The sequence below is a fragment of the Lepus europaeus genome, chromosome 18 (assembly GCF_033115175.1).
Source record: "Lepus europaeus isolate LE1 chromosome 18, mLepTim1.pri, whole genome shotgun sequence".
In the NCBI taxonomy this organism is placed as follows: Eukaryota; Metazoa; Chordata; class Mammalia; order Lagomorpha; family Leporidae; genus Lepus; species Lepus europaeus.
The window spans coordinates 51,784,237-51,803,559 of NC_084844.1; the positions used below are offsets into that span (position 1 = coordinate 51,784,237).

The 19,323-nt window shown below is 49.8% G+C and overlaps 1 protein-coding gene across 2 annotated transcripts in view; it reads left to right on the forward strand.

Moving 5' to 3' along the window:
- Positions 1–19,323, forward strand: part of DNAH2 (dynein axonemal heavy chain 2) — a 117,208-nt gene that overhangs the window by 36,059 nt on the left and 61,826 nt on the right. For both annotated transcript variants that reach the window (XM_062216438.1, XM_062216439.1), the window contains 11 exons: positions 7,405–7,551; positions 9,272–9,428; positions 10,180–10,419; positions 10,701–10,889; positions 11,089–11,236; positions 12,688–12,880; positions 13,368–13,568; positions 13,655–13,811; positions 15,613–15,787; positions 17,220–17,383; positions 19,108–19,269. In XM_062216438.1, coding sequence (XP_062072422.1) covers positions 7,405–7,551; positions 9,272–9,428; positions 10,180–10,419; positions 10,701–10,889; positions 11,089–11,236; positions 12,688–12,880; positions 13,368–13,568; positions 13,655–13,811; positions 15,613–15,787; positions 17,220–17,383; positions 19,108–19,269 — 1,933 coding nt within the window. The remainder of the gene's footprint in view (positions 1–7,404; positions 7,552–9,271; positions 9,429–10,179; positions 10,420–10,700; positions 10,890–11,088; positions 11,237–12,687; positions 12,881–13,367; positions 13,569–13,654; positions 13,812–15,612; positions 15,788–17,219; positions 17,384–19,107; positions 19,270–19,323) is intronic.

Sequence of the window (19,323 nt, forward strand, 5' to 3'; positions counted from 1 at the left end):
GAGGCTTTCGCCACCCCATTGCCTTCCCTCTGCAGGGCTGTGCTCTGCTGAAGTTCGAGCAGTGTCCATCTACTTAGGATAAACATGGGAGACAGCGTCTGTTGTCTGTGGTACTCTGGAGTCTGCTTTGCATAATCTTTATAGCAGAGCGGAAGGAGGCAACTTGGGGCCAAATCTTTATGGCCTGGGTTTATCTGAAACCCAAATAATGACTAGATCCATCTTCCAGATACAAGAGGTACCTGTTCCTGTCCTTTGATAATTGTTTCCTGAGAGATGTGTTACAAGATGCTTTCCATTTTGTGGTTTAGGATAAATCTGTCTCAATCCGCTGAGTAGTGAATGGGACAGAACGCGATCACAGGCGAAGGATTTTTGAAATCCTTTTGAAAAGTCTGGACTCGTTCTACCAGTAAAGAAATCCAAGACAGTTACAGCATCCAAAACTTATTAACACTCCCAGGGAGCACAGATAACTTCATCAGGTTTACTCTGTGTGTTCCAGTTCTGGGTTAGATCTTGAAATAAGCATGTTTTTCAAGATGTCCTGATGGTCTCAGCACTACCTGGCTCTCTTCTAGTGCTGGGAGCCTCCCAAGTCTCTAGCAGCATCTGTTTTATCTGACAGGAGGTTTTGTTACCCCACCTTCTATCCCAATTGGCTTTTACCACTTTTTACAGCCAGACCAGCTTTGCAGATTGCACTTAGGTGTCATGTGTGCCCTGGCTGCAAGGGCTGGTGTATCACTGCAGGTAGCAGAGCTGGGGGAGGGGGCCCAGAGCGGACCTCTTCATATCCCTCTCCACCCCCAAGTCATCCAGTGCTTTCTCCACCGGCTTAGTTTGTTCTGGCCTATCTCCACCCGCACTCAGCCGGCCTCATTTTCCTACCTCCACTGCCTGACTTCTTGTTTGGGGATAAATTACAAATTCTGTTTACAAAAATAGGGGCAGGCGTTGGGGTGCAGTGGGGTTAAACCACCGATTGCAACTCCCACATCCCGTACTAGAGTGCCGGTTCCAGTCCTGGCTGCTCCGCTTGTGATCCAGTTCCTTACCTAATGTTCTTGGGAGGGTAGTGGGAGATGGTCCAAATCCTTGGATCCCTGCTACCCACATGAGAATCCCAGATGGAGTTCCTGGCTCCTGGCTTCCACCTGGCTGTTTCGGCCATTTGGGGAATGAACCAGGGGATGGAAGATATGTCTCTCTCTCTCTCTCATTCACCTTTCAAACATATAAATAAATTTAAAAATTCCCCAGGGTGGGTGTTGTGGAGCAGCAGGTTAAGCCTTCACTCGGGTTGTCTGCATGTCCTATTGAAGTATCTGGATCGAATTTGGCCTCCACTTCTGATCCAGCTTACTGATAGTGTGCCTGGGGAGGCAGCAGATGATAGCCCAAGTACTTGGGTTTCGGTCACCCACATGGGAGACCTGGATGGAGTTCCTGGCTCCTGGTTTTGGCCTGGCCCAGCCAGAGCTGTTGCCGGTATTTGGGAAGTGAAACAGTAATGGAAGATCTCTGCCCCTTCCTCTCTGTGTGACTCTGTCTTTCAAATCAATAGATGAACAAAACATACAAATAAATAAATAAATAAAAGGCTAACCTAAAAAATGCTCTGTTTTTCAGATAGCCTTTCAGTAATATCCAGGATACAGAGTTTCATTAAGATGTCTTTAGGCTATAGGTTTTTTTTTTTTTTTTAATCTTTTGTGATTCGTATTTCCTAAGGAAAAAAATCCCCAGATTTAAAAAAAACAAGTGTTTTTTTTTATTCAAGATTTTAAAAAGAATGTTTTTCTTTTTTAAGAGAGAGAAAGCGAGCTCCCATCTGCTGGTTTTCTGCCCAAATGGCCACAACAGTGGATACTAGCCCAGGCCAGTATCCCAGGAGCTGGGAGCGCAGTACAGGTCTCCAAGGTGCACAGCAGAAATCCAATAACTTGAACCCAGGGTGGGCATGTAGCAGGAAGCTGGAGTCAGGAGCCCAAGCTGGGCATGGAACCCAGGTTCTCTGATGTGGCACATGGACATCTTAACTGTTAGGCTAACTGCCTGCCCTGAAGATATTTTTATGTTAAAAAGAATTCCTATTTTCTTGTGGTATTTTATAATTTTTTATTCTTTATGTTTAGATCGTTGATTCAAATTCTGATATAGGGAGAGAGGCTCAGATTTAACTTGAGTTTTGTATTTTTCCCCCCAGATGGTAGCCTGTCAGTCTCATATATTGAACTACTATCTTTATAATAACAAATTTCCAAGTATATTTGTCTCTTTTTGGGATTCACTCTAGTGTTCCAGTATCTTTATCTATTCATGTGCAGGAACCAACTGTTATTTTTTAAAGTTTTGTTTATTTATTTATTTATTTTTATGAAAGGCAGAACAATAGAGGGAGAGTCAGAGAGAGAGTCAGAGAGAGAGAGAGAGAGAGAGAGAGGGAGAGATCTTCCTGATTCACTACCCAAATGCATACAACAGCCAGGGCAGGGCCAGACTGAACCCAGGAGCCCAGAACTCAATACAGGGACCCAAGCACCTGAGCCGTGATCTGCTGCCTCCCACGGTGTGCATTAGCAAGAAGCTGGAACTGGAAGTGGAGCTGGCACTTGAACCTTGACACTCCAGTATGGGGTGTGGGCATCTTCACTGCTGCACCACAATGCTGGCCCCTCAGAATGATGTAATTGTTGTCCTCATTACTCTCCTTTTTCTAGTTTTCTGGCTATTTTTAATATTTATATCCCATAAAAATTTTATAATCCATTTCTTTGGTTCCAAAAATAGTCCCATTCCTATTTTTATAGGAACAGAGATTGGATTAAATTTATAGGTTAACTTTAGAAGAAGGCACATCTTTATGATTTTAGTTCTTTCTTTCCAAGAATAGCACTTTTTCTTTCAATTTATTTAAGTCCTACTTTTTGCCCATATGTCATTTGTTCTATATATATATAATTCCTGGTATTTTATTTTTATTGTTTTAATTATGCTTGGTCTCTTTTCCTTCAAGATAATGTCTAACTGTTTAAAGGTTTTATATTGGAAGACTTTGATTTTTATGTTAATTTTTTCACTCAGCCTCTTTTACAAATCTTATTATTGAAAATCTTTTTATTCCTTTGAAAAAATTTTATTATGAAACATGCATACACAGAGACATACTTAAAGCGTATATTAAACACCATTGCAGCTACCACCCACGTCAAGGATAGAAGGAACCTTGCCAGCATCCAGACCCCTCCCCTCTCCCCGGCCTTGATTATTTTTTCTTTGGATTAGTGGTTAGCAGCACTTACAATTTAGAAAGACCTTATATAAAAACCCACGTTCTAGTTTCTCTTGAGAAAGAAAATGCAGCCAAATGGGCCTTCATTCCCACATGGCCACAATTGCCTGTGGCTCTGTGGCCATGGCTCTTTCAGATGGAGCGCACACCCTTTCTCTCACTGTAGGCCAAGTGTCAGCTGCTGCTGATCACCACACTTGAGCTACACTTGCCTTGGAGAGAGCTCATTTTCTATACTTTGCTCATGGGTGCCCTGAGTTTGAAGTACTTGTGGGATGAGCGAGGGAGAGAGATGGAGGAGACCGTTGGGCTTAGGAGGCTACTTCAGAAAGTGTTCATGAGGGCTGGCATTTGGTGCAGCCGTTAAGATGCTGACTGCGGCATCTAGATCCTATATTGGCGTGCCTGGGTTTGAGTCCTGGCTCCACTTCCTATCTCCGTTTCCTGCTCACCTGTGCCCTGGGAGGCAATAGATGATGCTTGGGTGTTGAGTCCCTCCACCCAGGTGAGCGATCTGGATTGAGTTTCCTGCTTCTGATTATGGCCTTGTCCTTCCCTGACTGTTGTGGACATTTTGGGGGTGAACCAGTGGATAGAAGGTCTCTGTCTCTCTGCCTTTCAAATAAATAAATAAAATTACTTAAAGGTCATGGGAAACGGGATTAAGAGATAAATTTGTTCATAATACACATTTTCCTTTTATTTTTTTTTGAAAGGTTTATTTTATTTACTCGAAAGGCAGTTACGAAAGAGAGAGAATCTCCTATCTGTTGACTCGCTCCCTGAATGACCAGAACAGCTAGGACTGGGCCAAGCTGAAGCCAGGAACCAGGAACTCCATCTGGGTCTCTTATGTGGGTGGGTGGCAGGGGCTCTAGTACTTGGGCCATCCTCTGCTGCCTTCCCAGGTACATTAGCAGGGAGCTAGACTGGAAGCAGAGCAGCCACAGCTTGAGCTGGTGCTCCAGTATGGAATGCCAATGTGGTAGGCAAAGGCTTAACCCACTGTGTCACAAGACCCCAATATGCTTTGTCTTTAAAAACAAAAAACAAAAAACAACTTTTTTGAGAGAGAGAGAGATCTCCCACCTACTGCTTTACTCCCCAAATGTCTGCAAGAACAGAAGCTAGACCAGGCCAAGACTGGGAGCTGGAAAGTCAGTCTGAGTCTCCCACAATGGTGGCAGGGACCCAAGGACTTGAGCCATCTCTACTGCCTCCCAGAGTCTGCATTAGTGGGAAGCTGAATTCAGGAGCCAGGTTGAAATCCTGACTCCACTTCCACTTCCATTAGCTCTCTGCTAATGCACATCTTGGGAGACAGCAGATGATCCCTCAAGTACCTGGGCCTCTGCACCCACAGGGGAGACCCAGACTGGGTTTCAGGCTCCTGACTTTGGTCTGACCTCATCCCTGGCTGTTGTGGGCATCTGGGGAGTGAACCAGTGGGTGGAAGATCCCTCTCTCTCTCTCCCTGTCTCTCTCTCCAGGGTCTGTGGAGGAGGATTTAGGGATAGGAGAGGACTCGCAGACAGGAAGAAAGACCAGGGGTCAGTGGCCTGAAGGTTCTGGTGTGGCCAGAGAACAGTGGCTGGGGAGCAAGCTGGGCTCAGCTGAGGGGTCTGATGGGAGGAGCTGTGAGCAGCACAAAGGCGGCTGGGGTGCAGGGAGGTGAAGATCCCTGGATGTGTGGTGGCGAAGCTTGCTTACAACCAGGGCAGCATGTACAGCTCCAGACATCCATTCTCTCATTTAAAAAGGAAAAAGAATCAAGTGAAAATAATTTTCATAGCCAACTAAACCTTCCCAAAATATCATTTCAATACAGAATCAATATAAAATTATTAATGGGGTATTTTCTTTTTTTTTTTCATACAAAGCCTTGGTTTTTCATCTCTTTCTCCTGTTTCTGAGAGGTTTTTGTCAACTTTATCTTAAACTTTAAAAAAATTATTTATTTATATATTATATAGTTATTTATTTATTTAAAGTCATAGTTACAGAGATAAAGAAGAGACGGAGAGAGATCTTCTACCTTCTGGTTCACTCCTCAGATGGTTGTAACAGCTGGGGCTGGGCCAGGCTGAAAGCAGGAGCCAGGAGCTTCAGCTGGGTCTCCTACGTGGGTGCCAGGGTAGCCCATGTACTTGGGCAATTTTCCACTGCTTTTCCCAGGCCATTAGCAGGGAGATGAATTGAAAAGTGGAGCAGCCAGGACATGTACTGGTACTCATATGGGATGGAGGCATTGCAGGTGGTAGCTTGACCCATCATGCCCCATACTGGCCTCATACCTTTTTTTTTAAAGATTTATTATTTACTTATTTATTTGAAAGGCAGATTTATAGAGAGACAATCTTCCATCTGCTGGTTCACTCCCCAAATAGCCACAACTGCTGGGGCTGGGCCAGGCTAAAGCTAAGAGCCAAGAGCTTCATCCAGATCTCCCATGTGGGTGGCAGGGGCTCAAGGACTTGGGCCATCTTCTGCTGCTTTCCCAGGCACACTAACAGGGAGCTGGATTGGAAGTGGAGCAGCTGGGACTTGAACTGGCTGCTCATATCGGATGCTGGTATTGTAGGCTTAACCCACTTCACCACAAGACTGGCTCCACCTTTATTTATTTTTCTTTTTAAAATTAATTAATTAATTAATTTGAAAGGCAGTTAGAGAGAGAGAGAGAGAGAGAGAGAGAGAGAGAGAGAGGAGGTCTTCTATCTGCTGGTTCACTCTCCAGAAGGCTGCAACAGCTGGAGCTGTGCTGATCCAAAGCCAGGAGCCAGGAGCAGCTTCACCAGTCTCCCACATGGGTGCAGGGGCCCAAGCACTTGGGCCATCTTCCACTGCTTTCCCAGGCCACAGCAGAGAGCTGGATCGGAAGTGGAGCAGCCAGGACTGGAACCGGCGCCAATGTGGGATGCTGGCACTGCAGGTGGAGGCTTTTACCCTCTACACCACAGCCCTGGCCCCTCCCACCTTTCTTTTAATTTTTTAAAATGTCCTACTTTTTTTTTTAAAAGATTTTATTTATTTATTTAAAAGGTAGAGTTACAGTTAGAGAGAGGGAGAGACAGAGAGAAAGGTCTTCCTTCTGTTGGTTCACTCCCCAAATGGCCACAATGGCCGGAGCTACGCCGATCCAAAGCCAGGAGCCAGGTGCTTCTTCCCAGTCTCCCATGTGGGTGCAGGGGCCCAAGTGCCTGGGCCATTTTCTACTGCTTTCCCAGGCCATAGTAGAGAGCTGGATTGGAAAAGGAGCAGCCGGGACTAAAACCGGTGCCCATATGGGATGCTGGTGCCACAGGCGGAGGATTAACCTAATTTGCCTTAGTGCCAGCACCCCCCCCCCACTATTTTTGTAACTTCATTTAAGGTTTCTTTTAATAGCATTTTGTTTCTTAAAATTCTATCTGACAGGCACAAGACAGATATTGAGCAGGTATCTGTCTGCTGGTTCACTCATCAAATGTCTGCAATGGCCAGGGCCAAAGCCAGCAGTTCAATCTAGGTCTCCTACATGGTGTCAGGAACCCAACTACGTGAGCCGTCACCACGTCCTCCAGGACACTGGAGAGAGGAGCCAGAGCTGGGACGCCGACCCAGGCACTCCAGTGTGGGACCCAGGCATCCTAACCACTAAGCAAAGCCCCTGTACCCTAACATCTTGTTCTTGTTTCTCATGTTTCTGAGGATATTAGTGACAGTTCTGTGTGTCCTGTTGGGGGTGAACTGGCTTCTTGTTCCCCTCTAGTCGCTTGTTTTGGCGTCCAGCCTTTGTTGCTGGCAAAGATAGAGACCAATGTCTGTGAGCCCCACCCCCAGCTTAGGGCTCCTGTGCTGCTGCCTGCCCGCCTGCTTCTCGCCTTCCCGCCTCTTGCTATTGTCTGCTCGTGCTCACGGACTCTGCCTTCAACACCCACAGCAGACCCCTTCACTGTGGTTTCGATGGTTTGGGGCAGGAGAAGAATTAAGCATGTCCGGTGTGCCTTCTCCCCCCGCAGGCCCTAGCTCATTTCTTGCCTCTCCCTCTCTTTGAGCTTTGCAGGCCACGCCCTGGCTCCCCCACCCCCAGCAATCCCTCAGCTGCTCCTCCCTGCTTCCTCTCAAAGGACCCTCCTGATCCTCTTCGCGGAGATCGACTACTGGGAGCGGCTGCTGTTCGAGACTCCCCATTATGTGATGAACGTGGCCGAGCGGGCCGAGGACCTGCGCATTCTGCGGGAGAACCTGCTCCTTGTGGCTCGAGACTACAACAGGTGGGGCTGTGGACCGGTCCTCCGGGTGGCCCTTATCCCGGCCGCTCTGGGCTCCTCCTCCGGGTCTTGTCTGCCCGGTAACGTTGTCTGATTCCTTCAGTTCCTGTCCTTTTCAGAGCTGGAAGTGGCTCCCTACACTACTGCTGGTGGCCCTGTTTCCAGGGTAGGGCTCCCGTTCTGCTCCTTGCCCATCTGCAGAGGTTCCTGAACCATGGAGGTTGTCTTCTAGCTGTATGATAGACAGCAGAACAACTGTCCCATCCCACCCCGGAGGGCGCTGGGGCAGTATATACTGAAGGTCTGGGTCATTTCTCTAGGAAGGTAATGGGGAAATGCCCCCCCCCCTTTTAAGATTTTATTTATTTATGTGAGAGACAGAGTTACAGGCAGTAAGAGGGAGAGACAGAGAGAAAGATCTTTCATCCACTGGTTCATTCCCCAAATGGCTGCAACGGCCGGAGCTGGACTGATCCGAAGCCAGGAGCCAGGAACTTCTTCTGGGTTTCCCACGCGGGTGCAGGGGCCCAAGCATCTAGGCCATCTTCTACTGCTTTCCCAGGCCATAGCAGAGAGCTGGATTGGAAGAGGAGCAGCCAGAACTAGAACCGGCACCCATATGGGATGCTGGTGCCACAGGTGGAGGGTTAACCTACTGTGCACAGCACCGGTCCCCCCAAATGCCTTTGTACTCATCTCTGCAGGGAGGCTATGATCTGGGTGCTATCAGTGTGTTTGGGCCAACAGAACAAACAGCACTGACTTGTTTACTTATTAACAACAGAAAGTCACTGTTCACCACTCTGAAGCCCAAGTTCAATTGTTGGCCTACTAAGGGGCATCTTCTCACTGTCTCCTCATATTGTGGGAGGGACAAGGGAGGGCACTGACCCCATTCATGAAGGCTTCACCCACATGATCTACTCACCCTAAAGGCGTCACCTAACACCATCACCTTGGGAGTGAGGATTTTAACCTGTGGATTTTGGGGGCACACAAACATTCAGGTCATAGCAGAGAACTTAGCCCAGTACAAGTTCAAAGGGGTGGAATCAGCATCTTTTTTTTTTTTTTTTTAAGATTTATTTATTTGAAAGTCAGAAGAGTTAGAGAGAGAGGAGAGAGAGAGAGAGAGAGAGAGAGAGAGAGAGAGAGAGATCTTCCACCACTCATTGATTCACTCCCCAGATGGTCATTACAGCCAGTGCTGGGTCAGGCTGAAGCCAGGAGCTTCTTTCAGATCTCCCACATGGGTGGCAGGGCCCCAAGCACTTGGGCCATCTTCTGCTGCTTTTCCCGGGTTATTATCAGGGAGCTGGATGGGAAGTGGAGCAGCCGGGACAAAACTGGTGTCTATTATGGGACATTGGCATTGCAGGAGGCAGCTCTGCCTGCCACACCACAACACTGGGCCCAGAACCAGCAGTCTTGTTTGAATGTCTCGAACCACAGTGTCTGATATGATAGCCTCCAGCTGCATGTGAATATGTCCATTCGAATTAATTGGCACAGGCTACATTGCAAGGGCTCCAAAGCCACAGGTGACCAGCGGCTACCATATTGGACAGCAGTTGCTGTAGAAGGTTCTGTCATCGCATAAAACTCTTTTGGAAAGCACCAGTCTAGGGTCAGGGACTTTGAGGTTTCTCCACCAAGTTTGCTGGCGCAGAGGAGGGACTCTCCGTAGCGTGTCCCCACCAGCCATGTATCCTCTTCTGCCCAGGATTATTGCCATGCTGTCCCCAGATGAGCAGGCCCTATTCAAGGAGAGGATCCGATTCCTGGATAAGAAGATTCACCCTGGACTCAAGAAGCTGCACTGGGCCTTGAAGGGGGCCAGCGCCTTCTTCATCACAGAGTGCCGTATCCACGCCAGCAAGGTAAGCCGTAGCTGTCAGACCGGAGAGGTCTGTGGGGCTGATGGAAAGGCTGGTGCGTGGGGATTTAATGCCTGGGTCCTGGGTGGTGATGGGGAGCTGGGAGTAGTGTACAAGAAACCAGGTATTTGGGGAGGACTTTTTTTAATTAATAAAGTAATTTGAAAGGCAGAGTTACAGAGAGAGGGAGAGAGAGAGAGGGAGAAAAAAAAAAGAGAGAGGAAAAGAGATCTTCCATTTCTGGTTCACTCCCCAAATGGCCACAACAGCCAGGTCTGGGCCAGGCTGAAGCCAGGAGCTAGTAATTTCATCCTGGTCTCCCACATGGGTGGCAGGAGCCCAAGTACTCAAGTCATCATCTACTGCCTCCCAGGCACTTAGCTGGGAGTTGGATTGGAAATGGAAGGAGCCAGAACTTGGACAGGCACTCTGATATGGGATGCCATCATTTCAAGCGGTGGCTTAACCTTCTGTGCCACAAGGCCAACCCTATGAGGATGGACTTTTTTTTTTTTTTAAAGATTTATTTATTTATTTATTTATTTATTTGAAAGTCAGAGCCAGGACACCAACTGGCGCCCATATGGGATAGCGGCACTGCAGGCAGTGGCTCTACCCGCTATGCTACAGCGCCGGCCCCATGGATGGACATTTTTTAATGTCAGCAGCCCTCGCTGGTGGTAGCTGGGGGAGTGATGTCAGGCTCAGTTCTCTTCCCAAGCCGAAGCTCCTCCACGGTGGGATCTGACTCCAGGTACAGATGATCGTGAATGACTTCAAGGCCTCCACTCTGACCATTGGCTGGCGGGCCCAAGAGATATCGGAGACGCTGCTGGTACGAATTAGTGGCAAACGGGTGTACAGGGACCTGGAGTTTGAGGAGGACCAAAGAGAGCATCGGGCAGCCGTGCAGCAGAAGCTGATGAGCCTGCACCAGGATGTGGTGAACATCTTGACCAACTCCTATGAAGTCTTCAAGAACGATGGCCCTGAGGTAGGGGTCCTGAGGCCAAGGCTTTGTGGTTGGAAAAGCCCCGGTCTTCCAGTGCCCTCTTGCCCCCGCTCCCCTGTTTTTACCCGGTGTGTGCTCTCAAACATGCTGCTCTGATCTCAAGCTCAGCCAACCTCAGCCCTTCAAGCTTCCCCCGCAGGACTCAGTGGCTGCCTTTCTACCAAACCAGTTTGCTTCTGTCCCTGCTGGCTGATTTCCGTGTCCCAGGGCCTCCTCTGTGTCCCCGAGGGTTCTCCTCCCCACACACGCTGCTTCCCCACCAGATCCAGCAGCAGTGGATGCTCTACACGGTCCGGCTGAACCACATGATGGAGGATGCCCTGCGCCTGAACGTGAAGTGGTCGCTGCTGGAACTGTCCAAGGCCATCAACGGGGATGGAAAGACCACCCCTAACCCACTCTTCCGAGTCCTTGTCATCCTGCAGAATGACGCGCAGGGAGGTGTGGCCCAGGTAGGGACCATTCTGCCCTCGGCACCCCCAAATTGTCACACCTTATCCATCAGTTGTTCCTAATCCTTAAACTCGGTCCTTGGCCCTGACTTTCCCTGAAGGCCTCCAGGCGTGGTTCTGAGATGTTCAACCTCACTGGTCCGGAGCTTTGTCTCCTCCACGGGCTACACTGAGGCTCTCTTGGTTGTGTTCCCTGCAGGTGGAGTTCTCACCCACTCTGCAAACTTTGGCAAATGTGGTCAATGACATTGGCAACCAACTCTTTTCCACTATCTCCGTCTTCCGCCACCTCCCTGAAATTCTCATCAAGCGCAAGTTCCACCGGGAACCCATCCATATAATCGTGGGTGAGCGGGCATTGGGGAAGGCACCAGGTGTCGGAGGTATCATCGTCTTAGGAATGAGCAGAGCTGGGAGGAGAGTCCAGGGCTGTTTCGAGACACATGGAGCCATCATTGTCATGACTGCTGGAAGACACGGTCAAAGGGCCAGTCTGGGGGCTGGCCCCGTGGCTCACTAGGTTAATCCTCCGCCTGCGGTGCTGGCATCCCATATAGGCACCGGGTTCTAGTCCCAGTTGCTCCTCTTCCAGTCCAGCTCTCTGCTGTGGCTCAGGAAGGCAGTGGAGGATGGCCCAAGTGCTTGGGCCCTGCACCCGCATGGGAGACCAGGAGGAAGCACCTGGCTCCTGGCTTCGGATTGTTATAGCTCCAGCTGTAGCGGCCATTTGGGCAGTGAACCAATGGAAGGAAGACCTTTTTCTCTGTCTCTCTCTCTCACTGTCTATCTGTCAAATAAAATTTTAAAAAAAGGGGGCCAGACTGGGAAGGAGGTGAGATTAGATGATTGGTGCCCAAGGATTGGGGTTTGGAGTGGGAGATGAGGAAAGGCAAGATCCCAATAGGTGAGGCCTCTGATCCCATGGAAGAGACACCAAAAGCCATACTTTTATTTTTCTGCCTCCTCCTTTGTTTTCTTTTTAAAGATTTATTTATTTGAGTGGCAGAGTGACAGAGAGAGAGGGAAAGGGAAAGAGAGAGTGAAAGAGAGAAATATATTTTCTTTTTCTTTTTTTTAAAAGACTTTTATTATTTATTTATTTGAAAGGTGGAGTTACAGAGAGGCAAAGACAGAGAGAGACAGAGAGAGGGAGGTCTTTCATCTGCTGGTTCACTCCCCAAATGGCCGAAACGGCTGGAGCTGGGCCGATCCAAAGCCAGGAGCCAGGAGCCTCTTCCAGGTCTCCCACAAGGGTACAGGGGACCAAGGACTTGGGCCATCTTCTACTGCTTTTCCAGGCCATAGCAGAGAGCCGAATTGAAAGTACAGCAGCCGGAACTCAAACTGGTGCCCATATGGGATGTTGGCACTGCAGTCAGCAATTTTACCCACTATGCCACAGCTCCAGCCCCCAAGAAAGAGATTTTCCATCTGCTGGTTCACTTCCCAGATGGCCACAAAAGCCAGGGCTGGGCCAGGCCAAAGCCAGGAGCTCAGAATTTCATCAAAATCTCCCATGTGGGTGGTAGGGGCCCAAGCTTTTGGGCCATCTTCTGCTTCTTTCCCAGGAGCACTAGCAGGGAGCTGGCTGGGAAATGGAGCAGCCAATATGCTGACATGGGAGACATGGGATGCTCAACCCACTGTGCCTCCTTTGTTTTCCAAGGCTTACACTGAAGCTGTGTTTCCTTGGGGAGTTGGTGTTGGAGCAGAAGATCTTGGACAGTTTCTAGGGGCTGGGCTGAAGCATGGCCTGGGGTGGGAGTTGGTGAGAATCCCTTTTCTGGGGCCTTCGCAGAGCGGGATGAGGACATTAAGAAGATCCAGGCACAGATCAGCAGCGGCATGAACAACAACGCCAGCCTGCTGCAGAGCTACCTCAGGACCTGGGACATGTATCGGGAGATCTGGGAGATCAACAAGGACTCGTTCATCCGTCGCTACCAGCGCCTCAACCCCCCGGTCTCTTCCTTTGATGCCGACATTGCCCGGTGAGGGGGAAGCTGCGGGTGGAGGAGGAGGTGGGGGCAGAGACCCCGCAGGGGCCTGGGGGCGGCGAAGGTGGAGTATGTGTCTTCAGTTACAGAAGAGTGGGATCCAGGGCCTTGGACCTGCACTCCTCAGGAGTAGGGGTCAGGGAAGAGCTGGACCGGGTCGAGAGGAAAAGTGACTGGGGGAGCACGGTGGGTTCTGTCGGGAAAGAAGAAATGTGCAGGGACTGGAGGATGCAAGAAGTGAGCACCTGTGCTCTAAGAGGGCAGATTGGAGTAAAACTGAAGGAGATTCTTACCTTCTGATCTTTGTTTTTTTTTTTTTTAAAAAAGACTTATTTATTGATGGGGCCGGCCAGTGTTTGGGAAAATGACACAGTCACAACAGCTGACACGGAAAGCCCCCGGGGGTAGAGCTTTCTAGAGTGGGGGCAGAGACCTGTCCGTGAAGAATAAACATCCTAGGGGGGGACCTGGGGCCTTGCAGCTACACGGAGGTTGCCAATAACGTACAGAAGGAGGAGACGGTCCTCAACATCCAGTTTGTGCTGCTGGACTGCTCGCATCTCAAGTTCTCGCTGGTGCAGCACTGCAACGAGTGGCAGAACAAGTTCACCACTCTGCTCAAGGAGATGGCGGCCGGGCGCCTCTTGGAGCTGCACACCTACCTGAAGGAGAACGCAGAGAAGTACGAGCTCGGCAGGGGCGCACACGGGGCGGGGCTGGGGGGCACCGTGCTCCCCACCGACCAGTGTGCTCCTTGCCTGCCTTCAGAATCAGCCGCCCGCCCCAGACGCTGGAGGAGCTGGGGGTCAGTTTGCAGCTCATGGACACCCTGCAGCACGACCTGCCCAACCTGGAGTCTCAGATTCCTCCCATTCACGAGCAGTTTGCCATTCTGGAGAAGTACGAGGTGCCAGTTCCGGACAGTGTGAGTTCCAGCAGTGTCTGACCCTCTGAAGCTGGGCTCACACCACCAGCAGCAGACTGTGTGTGTTGGGGGGTGGGAGGGAGACTCTTATGCTGTTGAGGGCAGGGAGTGGCACATAGAGAAGTGAGAGGGGAGAAGACTTGATTCAAAAGCCACTGAGAGGGGCCAGCACTGTGGCATAGTGGGTAAAGCTGCTGCCTGCAGTGCCGACATCCCATATAGGCACTGGTTCAAGACCTGGCTGCTCCACTTCTGAACCAGCTCTCTGCTATGGCCTGGCTAAGCAGTGAAAGATGGCCCAAATCCTTGGGCCCCTGCATCTGCACCTGCATGGGAGATCTGGAGGAAGCTCCTGGCTCCCAGCTTCGGATCAGCACAGCACCTGCCATTGCGGCCATCATGGGAGTGAACCAGCAAATGGAAGACCCTCTCTTTCTGCCTCTCTGTAACTCTGCCTTTCAAATAAATACATAAATCTAAAAAAAAAGAGTCACTAAGAACCGAAGGCAACTCCAATTACATTTGACATCCACTTATGGGTTTCTTGTAGACCCAGCAACTCTTTGCTTTCTTTCTTTCTTTCTTGTTTTAAAGATTTATTTTATTTATTTGAAAGGTAGAGTTATAGAGAGAGAAAGGGAGAGATAGAGAGATCTTCCTTCTGCTGGTTCATTCCCCAAATGACCACAATGGCTGGAGCTGGGCTGATCCGAAGTCAGGAGCCAGAAGCTTCTTCCAGGTTTCCCACATAGGTGCAGGGGCCCCAGTACTTGGACCATCTTCTGCTGCTTTCCCAGACCACAGCAGAGAGCTGGATCAGAAGTGGAGCAGTCGGGACTCAAACCGTGCCCATATGGGATGTCAGTGTCACAGGTGCCAGCTTTACCCACTATGCCACAACACTGGCACCTTCTTTTTATTAAAGTTAAATTTATCATTTATTTTCATATTATTCAAGAGACAGAGAGACAGACATGCATGGAGGTCCTACGTTTGCCAGTTCACTCCCCAAAGGCCCACAAGAGTCAGGCCTGGGTCAGGCTGAAGCCAGCAGCCTGGAACTCTGTCTGGGTCTCCTCCAGGGCTGGCAGGGACCCAAGCACTTGAGCTTTCACCTGCTGTCTCCCAGGGTGCACATGAGCAGGAAACTGGATTGGAAGTGAGGTTGGGACTCAAGCCCAGGCACTCAGATATGGGACGTGGGCATCCCGGTGGCGTCTGAGCCTTTGTGCCAAACACTGGCCTCTCATCGTGGTTTCTCTGGGCCTCATGGCACACATAAAACTTGTCTCTGGTGTTGCAGTCAGCTTTTTGCTACTAGAACTAGAATACCAAAGGGAAGCTACTTATGAAGAAGAAGGTTTATTTTTGGCTCATGGTTTTGGAGGTTCCCAGTCTGCGATCAGGCAGCCCCACTGGTCTGGTGTCCAATGAAGGTGGTGAAAGGAGGGGGTCCCATGGCAGTCCAGGAAACAGAGACACGGGGAGCAAGCTAGTCCATGTGGGTCTCCCCTTATACAGCTACCACGATTCCATCACGAGGCTCCACTCCGGTGTCCTAATGAGATCTGGTCTTCTCCCAGAGGCCCTGCCTTCAGACACCATAATGAGATTAAGTTCCTACCCTCTCAGCATAGAAAGGGTTTGGGGTTTGAACTTGTGCTTGAGTTTGGGAACTGAATCGTGTTGGAACTATAGCACATGGGCTTGGTCTGGAGGCTCAGAAAAAAGTCCCTAACAACATGGGTGAGAAGGACCCACCTGCTGCTCAGAGGTCAACCTTCCCTCTTCGATGCCCCAGGTACTGGAGATGCTGGACAGTCTCAACGGGGAGTGGGTTGCGTTCCAACAAACTCTGCTGGACAGCGAACAAATGCTGAAGAAAAACAAGGAAAAGTTCAAGACTGGGCTTATTCACTCAGCTGATGATTTCAAGAAGAAAGCACATACTCTTCTGGAAGATTTTGAATTCAAAGGTTCTCCTGTTCCTAGCTCTTCCCCCTACTTTAGCCTTTGTTTTGAGACCGAGCTTCAAAGCTTAGGTCCTGGTAGAGTGAGAACGAGGATGGGAGGAGGCAGATGCCAGGTGCCAGGTGCAGGGGAAGCACCACAGGGAACAAAGGATGAGAACACCGGTAGTCACTCATGTTTGGTTAGAAGGCAGAGGCCCAGCTCATAACATTTCTGCTTTTCTTTCACTTTTTCTTTTTAGAGATTTATTTATTTACTTGAAAGGCAGAGCTACAGAGAGGCAGAGGCAGAGAGAGAAAGAGAGGTCTTCCATCTGCTGGTTCACTCCCCAGAGGGCTGCAACAGCCGGAGCTGAACTGATCTGAAGCCAGGAGCCAGGAGCCTCTTCCTGGTCTCCCATGTGGGTGCAGGGGCCCAAGCACTTGGGCCATCCTTCCACTGTTTTCCCAGGCCACAGCAGAGAGCTGGATCAGAAGTGGAGCAGCTGAGACTTGAACCAGTGCCCATATGGGATGCCGGCACTGCAGGCGGAGGCCTTACCTGCTAAGCCACAGCACTGGTTCCTTACTTTAAAACATTATTTTTGTTTATTTGAAAGGCAGAGTTAGAGAGAGAGAGAGGGAGGGACAGATCTTCCATCTGCTGGTTTACTCCCCAAATGGCCTCAAGAGCTGGGGCTCGGCCAGGCCAAAGTCAGGAGCCAGGAGCTTCACTCAGGTCTCCTACATGGGTGCAGGGACCCAAGGACTTGGGCCATGTTCCGCTGTTTTCCCAGGCACATTAGCAGGGAGCTGGATTGGAAGGGGAGCAGCTGGGATGTGAACTAGTGCCCATATGGGATGCTGACATTGCAGGTGGTGGTCCAACCTGTTATGCCACAACGCCAGCCTCTTCCAGTTTTCTTATACCAGCTTCCCATGTTCCATCTGTTTCTTACTTATTGATTTTTATTTTAAAGGCAGAAAGAGATTTCCCATCTGCCGGTTTGTTCCTCAAATGCCCACAACAGCCAGGACTGGGCTAGGCTGAATAAGGGAGCCAGAAACTCAATCCAGGTCCCCCAGTTGGGTGGCAGGGACCCAAGTACTTGGGCCATCATCTTCTATGTCCACAATAGTAGGAAGCTGGAATTGGGAGCAGAACTGGGACTCAAACCTGGGCACTCTGATATTGAGGGGAGGTGTCCCAAGCACCAGGCGTCTTAACCATCAGGCCAAGCACCACCCCTGTTCTGTTTCTGATTCTTGAACCACATTTGTAGTTTCCACTAAAATTATCCATTGTTCTTCCAGTGCATTCTCTCTTCTCCTCCGTGCCCTCCCTCTCTCCTGTGAGAAGAGGAGATTTGCCCACAGGGAGATGGGAGGGCCAGGACTGTCCTTTCAAGGGACCAAGGACTCGGGTTGGGTGCTGAGTTACATCCTGACCTCCCCACAGGCCCCTTCACCAGTAATGTGGGCCACGTGGTTGCCCTGGACCAGATTGCACAGGTGCGGGCCACGCTGATGGCCATGCGGGAAGAAGAAAACAATCTCCGCCACAACCTGGGCATCTTCAAGATCGAGCAGCCCGTCTCCAAGGACCTTCAGAACCTGGAGAAGGTAGCGAACTGAGCGGACCCCATGGCAACCGGGGAGAATGGGTCCCTGGGGCCTGGGAAAACAGCTGGGACCAGGGAGATGAGCTCACGAGGAGCAGGGTTTTTTGGTTTTTCAATTTAAGTAAAATTCACCTAATAAAAGTAACCATTTCCACTGATCCAGTGGCATTTAGTACATTCACCATGTTCTATGACCATCACCATTATCTAGTCCCAAAACATATTCATTACCTACCATGAACGCAAACCCTGGACCCATTAGCAGCCACTCCCCACCCCCTCTCCCTGGCCCCTGCCAGTTACTAGTTTGTTTCCATGTGCATGGATTTGCCTATTCTAGATGTTTCATATAAATGGGAATATGCCATAGAATATGCCTTTTTTTGTATCAGACTTCTTTCACCCGGCACAATGTCTTTAAGGCTCATCCATAATGTATCATATATCAGTCCTTCATTCCTTTTTGTGCTTGAATAATATCCTGTTTGGATGTCCTGCACTTTTAAAAATTTTACTTATTTTCATTTAATCTGAGAGAGAGAGATAGAGAGAGAGAGAGAGAGAGAGGAGGAGTGAAACCTTCCATCCTTTGGTTCATCCCCCCCACATGCCTACAACAGCCAGGGTTGGGCCAAGCCAAAGCTGGGAGCTGGGAACTTCATCAGGGTCTCCCTTGGGCCATCTTCTGCTGCTTTCCCAGATATATCAGCAGGAGGTTGGATCTGAAGTGGAGCAGCCTAGATTTATACCTGGTACTCCACTATGTGATGAAGATGTCCCAAGTTGGACTTACCTGAAGTGTCAAATGCCCACCCTTGAATTTGCCACATTTTAAAATATAACCCATTCAGCAATCAATGGGCATTTGGGTTGTTTCTACCTTTCAGCCATCGTGAGTAGTGCTGCTACCATCATGAGTGCACTTGTATTCTTTCTGAACACCTGCTCCCTTCCCTGTGAGAGCAAACCTGGGAGCAGAATTGCTGGATTATATGGTGACTCAATGTTTAATGTTTTGAGGAGCTGCCAAGCTATATTCCACAGAAGCTGTGCCGTTAAACATTCTCACTGGCCAAGTAGGGTTCCTGTTTCTCTGTGTCCTTGCCAATACTCATTTTCCACCTCCATTTTCCCCAGTTCTAACCATCTAGTGGATGTGCGGTTATATCTATATCTGGTTGAGGGTTTTTTCTTTTTAATTAATTGATTTCATTTGAGAGGAGAGACAGACGGTGATCTCCCACCTATTGGTTCACTCAAACGCCCGCAACAGCCAGGCTGGGCCAGGAGCTAGGCGCTCCGTCTGGGTCTCCCACATGGATGGCAGGGATCCAACGACTTGAGCCATCACCTGCTGCCTCCCAGGGTGGGCACCAGGAGGAAGTTGGAATTGGGAGCAGAGCCACGACTTGAACCCTGTCGCTCCACCGTAGGGTGTGGGAGTCCCAAGCAGCGTCTTAATTGCTGTGTTAAACACCCGCCCCTCGTTGAGAGTTTCATTTGCATTCCTCTGATAACTGATGATGTTTTTCCGTGTGCTTATTACTTGAGCTATTAAGGCAAGAGAGTAGAGAAAAAAAGTGTGAACTCAAGAGGCAGCTCTGTCACCTGGAGTGAGAAGCTTCAAGAAATGAGAGGAGAAAAGGACCTGAGCAGGTGGCTGTCAGAGAGGAAGAGGGCAGGTGCCACTCTGCACAACATGTCTTTCCACTGTCACCCATGTAGGAGCTGGACGCACTCCAGCAAGTCTGGGAGATCACACGGGACTGGGAGGAGAACTGGAACCAGTGGAAGACTGGCCGGTTCCTGACCCTGCAGACGGAGAACATGGAGAGCATGGCCCACGGGCTGTTTCGGCGCCTCACAAGATTAGCCAAAGAGTACAAGGTGCAAGGGGACAGGAGGGAAGGGGCGTGAGCTGGGGAGCAAGCGGAACTGTCG